The sequence below is a fragment of the Humulus lupulus genome, chromosome 8, assembly GCF_963169125.1.
Source record: "Humulus lupulus chromosome 8, drHumLupu1.1, whole genome shotgun sequence".
In the NCBI taxonomy this organism is placed as follows: Eukaryota; Viridiplantae; Streptophyta; class Magnoliopsida; order Rosales; family Cannabaceae; genus Humulus; species Humulus lupulus.
The window spans coordinates 66,002,283-66,008,396 of NC_084800.1; the positions used below are offsets into that span (position 1 = coordinate 66,002,283).

The 6,114-nt window shown below is 30.2% G+C and overlaps 1 protein-coding gene across 1 annotated transcript; it reads right to left on the reverse strand.

Moving 5' to 3' along the window:
- Positions 1-329: 329 nt before the first annotated feature.
- On the reverse strand, positions 330-5,155 carry LOC133797604 (probable glutathione S-transferase). Its single transcript, XM_062235558.1, has 2 exons — positions 4,706-5,155; positions 330-983 (listed from the first exon to the last, which is right to left on the reverse strand). Exons 1-2 carry the CDS (start codon positions 5,018-5,020, stop codon positions 639-641), a joined length of 660 nt encoding a protein of 219 aa, XP_062091542.1. The 5' UTR covers positions 5,021-5,155; the 3' UTR covers positions 330-638.
- Between the last annotated feature and the right edge of the window lie 959 nt (positions 5,156-6,114).

Sequence of the window (6,114 nt, forward strand, 5' to 3'; positions counted from 1 at the left end):
AGAAATAATTTTTAATTCTCAAATGCTAAATGGAGTGGGAACAAGGATAACACTTCCTACCACGATGGGTCTTGTTTAAATTATTATATATTTTATATTTTTTATGTGTTATTGTAGTATATTAATAACTTTTTTAATATTTTAAATTTTATTTGAGATAATATTTAATATTTTAAATCTGAAATATTGTCCAATAATTTAATTTACATACAATTTACTATTTTTATTTTTGAATTTTAATCTTAAATTAATTTTTTAAATAAATAAATTTACTATAAGATTCCTCGCTCCAAAAAGGGAGTCCCCACCCCGTCCCTAACAAAGAATACACGGGGATGAATATTGAAATTATAAATGTGGATGGAGACGATACTCCCCGCTAATTCCTCACCTTGTGTGAATCACTACAAATGAGGAAGCATTTATTTATTGGAATAAGATAAAGAGACTAAGCTGTTTTAACAAAACATAATCAGACACAATAAGTGTCTAATTAGATAACCCAACTAGCTCCCTCTAGGCAGAAAAGAAAAGAAAAGAAAAGAAAGCACAGGCCCAACAAAGACAATGATACAAAAGAAGAAAAAAAGCAGCCTCATGTACCACCAAGCTACCACTAAGAGGCTTTCTGATTTTTCCTACTCGATGCCGAGATTCTTCCTCATTTGGCCAAGCAATTCGCATACCTTCTTCCCGTCAGGTAGAGTTTTGGCGACACTCTCCCTCTGCATGCACCTCTTGGCCCATGCAATGAACTTGGGGCACTCGGCCTCAATGCTGAAGTTGCCAAAGGTCTCATAGGCATAAAACCAGCTGTAGAATCCTATAAGGGCAACATCTACAAACCCAAAGCTCTCCCCACCAAAGTATGGCTTCTCTCCAAGCTCTGATTCCAGCACCTTAAAAATTTCTATGAATTCCTTCTTGGCTGCTTCTTGCTCTTCTCCTTTTGTGCTCCATATCTTCCTACCACAATCATAGACCTGCATTTTACAGTGCAAATGCATTAATAACTTTTCCAAGTGTTCTTACTTTTAAAAACTTCATCTAAATAAGTCTTTCTGAAACCTTTAGAGCGTGACAATTTCTTAAATGTCATTAAAGTAGATTACATAAATAGTTTTAATAGGTACAAGTGATGTATAAAAGTCCCAACCACATACATAATCATTTCTCTATTTAGCTCAGATCCTTACTATACTTATAACTCACAAATAGTACCAACCGGTACATATTGTTTTAATCCATTTTATTATTTGACGATTTAGAAAAGTCGTTTATAGCTAGCTGACAGTAGAATAATATTGAGCAATCAAACGTTATATAAAAAAAAAATAAAAATTGTACTTATGTTGACAAAAGTTTTGAAAAAGTTCATATTTGAGCCTCAGATCTATACATTGAATTTGAAACAACCGAATAAAATATAAATAAACTAATTCAACAGTCAGATAGTAGGAAAAACTTGTCTCACTGACCAATTACAGTGCTTGACTGCTCTAATTGGAAAACCTATTAAAAAAAATGTTCCCCAAAGAAAGTCTTGCATATCTCCAACCTTTGCTATAGCACCAACACTAAATATGATGATGTATTTTTTTCTAACACCAAAAATAATATTATTTTACTAAAATCATCATATTTAATTAGTTATTTTAATAAAAATAAAACTATTAATTAATTACATAACAATAATACTACAAATTACTAAAACTTAATAAATTAAATTATTATATTATATGTCCTAAAATAAATATTACATTACTAAAAAAAAACATTACATTAAATTAAATTTAAAACATAATACACACTTGAAAGGATTAATGAAATTATACTAATTCTTTGAGTTAATATATTCATCCCACATATGTTCAATTAATGCATTTCAAAGTTCAATATGAGCTTGCTTATCCTAGTTTTTTCATGGCTACCAATGAATTCTTGAAACTGAGCATTATCATTGCCCATCATCTCAATTTCAGACTTGGCACTTCAACTTGCTCTTCAATTGATGCATTACCATCTTGTTCATCTTCTATTATGCATAAAAATACACGAAGTCATTATTTCATGTAATATTTTCTTATTCTAAAGACGTACTGGTCCTGCCACAATTGCAAATCTAGACTACAATACTCCAAATGCATGTTCTACATTTTTTCTACATACTTCTCGTTTCATTGCAAATTTTTTTTTTGGACCACGTGGAACATAAATACTTTGAACAAGAGTAGACAATTTTGAATATATACCACCGGCTATATAATAAAACATATTATACTATTTTCCTTTAATCACATATTTAGCAGGTGGAGCAATACCTTCAACAAATTTAGCAAAAAAATGGATGTCTCAAACATATTAATATCATTATTAGACCCCAGCAGACCAAAATATGCATCATATCCAGAGATCATAGTCAGTTACAGCGTCGGGGATCAACTAAGACCGACATATTGTCATCCCCAAGCTCTTGGGCAATTTTTTCATTTCCAATACACACAATCTAATCTACCCAACATTCTTGGAAAAACCTCGACGTTCACTAATGTGGAGTAGTCTTGCAACATCATCAACATTAAGTAATCGGGGATAGTAGGCTCCAAACACCTCGACAATAGCACGAAAAAATCTCTTCAAACTTTCTAAACCAGTTGATTCTCCTATTTTGATGTATTCATTGATAACATCTGCCGATACACCGTATACCAGCATTCGAAATACACCTTTTACTTTTTGCAAACTCGATAGCCCAAATTTACCTATTCCATCTCTTTGCTGGATGAAGTAATTGTCATACTTTATATAACATAAAAAAAAAGAACGAACCATTCGAAATCTTCAACGAAACATCGACTCATTAAATCGAGGACTCTGCAAAATATTCGTTGAAGAGGTTACGATCAACATTTTCTCGATCACGGTTGATAACTATATGACTAGAAATTAAACCCCGACATAAGCCTTGGTTGTTTTGGTGTTAAGCAAAACTGAAATTGTTGTTAGCAGTAATTTGACCTACTACCCACATTTTTATATCATTATAATAGTCATCATCTAAAGAAGACGACAATGACAAATAAGATGAACTACCACAATAAAAACTCATATTTTATCGTGTCTTGAGCTATCGAGTCTGCAAAAGTAACAACTCTATGTCGAATGTTGGTATACGATGTACCAGCAAATACTACTGATCCACTAATGAATACATTGAAATAAGAGAATCTACTTATTTAAAAAGTTTGAAGTGATTTTGTCATGCTCTTGTCGAGGTGTTAGGAGCCTGCTATCTCCGATCACCTAACGCTGATGATGTTGCAAGACTACTCCACATTGGTGAACATCGAAGTTTTCTAGGGATGTTGAATAGTTTAAATTGTATACAATGAAAATGAAAAAATTGCCTAACAGCTTGGGAAGGAAAATATGCCAGACGTAGTAGATCCCCTACTATTATTCTTGAAGTTGTTGCTGACTATGATCTCTTGATAGAACATGCATATTTTGGTCTACCACGATCTAATAATGATAATAATGTGCTAAAGGCATCACATCTTTTTACTAATCTTGTTAAAGATATTGTTCAACCCGCTAATTATGTGATTAAACGAAGAGCATAATATGAATTATTATTTAGCCGATAGTATATATCCAAAATGATCCACTTTTGTTCAAAGTATTCATGTTCTACGTGGTCCAATTTTTTTTTTTTTTTGCAATGAAACAAAATACATGTAGAAAAGAAGTAGAACTTGCATTTTGAGTATTACAATTTAGATTTGTAATTGTGTCAGGACCATCACGTCTTTGAAATAAAAAAACATTACATGATATAATGACTTCGTGCATTATCATGCATAATATAATAATAGAAGGTGAACATGATGTTAATGCATTTTTTGAAGGGCAAATCGCCAAATCTAGAGATGTTAAATGATGATAATACTCGGTTTCAAGAATTACTTGCTAGACATAGAAAAATCAAGGATAAACAAGCTTATATTGAACTTCGAAATACATCAATTGAATACTTGTGAAACGAATATACTAACTCGGAGAATTAGTATAACTTTATTAATTTTTGTAAATGTGTGCTATATTTTAGATTTAATTTAATATAATATTTTTTCTTTAATAATGTAGTATTTATTTTAGCATATGTAATATAATATTTTAATTTATTGAATTTTAATAATTTATAATATTATTATCATATAATTAATTAATAGTTTAATTTTTATAAAAATAATTAATTAGATATAATAATTATGATAAATTTAGTAAAATAATATAATAAAAAATATCATTTTTGTTGTAATTTTTTTTTGGTGACATGGTTAGAATGGAAAAATAAATATGATGGCATATTTGGTGCCGTTGCAACACCAAATTTAGTGATATTGGTGATATGGTTGGAGAAAACCTAACAGTAGTTCTCAAAATCCTTTCACCAAATTCCTCTTTTAATAACTTCTGCTTTATACTAGTCCAGAAACTGAACATGACAAAGAGCTCGTATGAAAAACTAAATGGCTTTCACGATTTGATTCATTTCTAAGTTCGGATGCGTTTTTCAGAAAAAGGGTATTATAATGCGTGTAAGTATTACTCACCTGAAAAATCAAATCTAAGAAAGGCTAAAACCCAAATCAAAAAGAGAGAAAAAAAGCAAGAGCCGATGCTTAAATTTAACAAGAGTTACCTTCTTGTCGATGCAGTCAGCCCAAAACCTAGCTTGAGCTCTCTGGTAAGGATCAGAGGGGAGCAAAGGGGATTTCCCAGGCCAAACCTCATCGATGTACTGCAAAATAATGAGGGACTCACTGACCGGCTTTCCATTGTGAATCAAGACCGGAATCTTCTTGTGAATCGGGTTCATCTTCAGAAGCAGGGGGCTTTTGTTCCTCAGATCCTCCTCCCTGTACTCGTATGGAACGCCCTTTTCAGTCAGAGCTATTCTGGCCCTCATGCCGAACATGCTGGGCCAGTAATCCAACAGAATCACCTCGTCCGCCATTGCGATCTTTTCTCAAACAAGTAGAGAGAGAGCAAAAGCTAAAAATAAACTGATAAATATAATTAGGAATGCAGTGACAGAGAGTGAGAGGGTATAGATTAAACTATAGAGTATAGCGTCGCCTTATATAGAAAACGAATAAACCAGAAAGTTCGAATTTTGCTTTGACGACTGGTTGTTTTACTATTGTCTGGTCCAAGATAATGATGTCATGGATAACGTTTTACGAATTCGGAAGAATTATCTGGAATTTTGGGAATAAAAATATGATATCTATCTCAGTAGTTTTAGTATTTTTTTTTCATAATTATCTTAATAATGATAAACAAATGTGGAGATAATATTTAGTGTTTATATTAAGAAATAACAAATTTACAGGCCGTTTGATAGGTAGGAACTTAGAATCTGGATACAGAGATGTAAATTGAATACTTTCTTATTTTTTATATTGGATTTTGATACGTAGGAATTTAGAATCTGGATAGAGAAACGTGAATTTGAATACTTTCTTATTTTTGATATTGGATTTGAATTTTTCTAATCTGAAAACTCTAGAGATTTTAGTTTTTCTTGATTCAAGGTTGAAATTAAATCAGCATGATGTGTGATTTTCAGATACCAAAAAATGTAAAACACTTTAAAATTATTATTATTAAAAAATACAAAAAGTTCTTAAACCAATATTTTTTTTAGTTAATAATTTATTTTAATTTTGAAGCATATAATATAAAAACAAATATAAATATATTAAATTATAAAATGATAAATAATGTTTATGTTTTAAAGAAATTCATATATAAAGACTTTATGTCATTACTTTAATTTAAAATAATAAATAAAATTTTATTAAAAATAAAATAAGAGTACTTTTAAAAATTAAACTTGATTCTATATTATTTATATTTTATGGGTAAAATTATTTACAAATTATAATCCAAGAAAAAATTTGGTAATTTTTTAAAATATCATTTGCTATTTATGATTATATTATTTATTATTTTGATAAAATATATTATTATGTTAAACTTATGAAAATATGAAAACTTAGATAGATTCTTATGCACAACCAAACACAAACATTGATATTGCCAGGA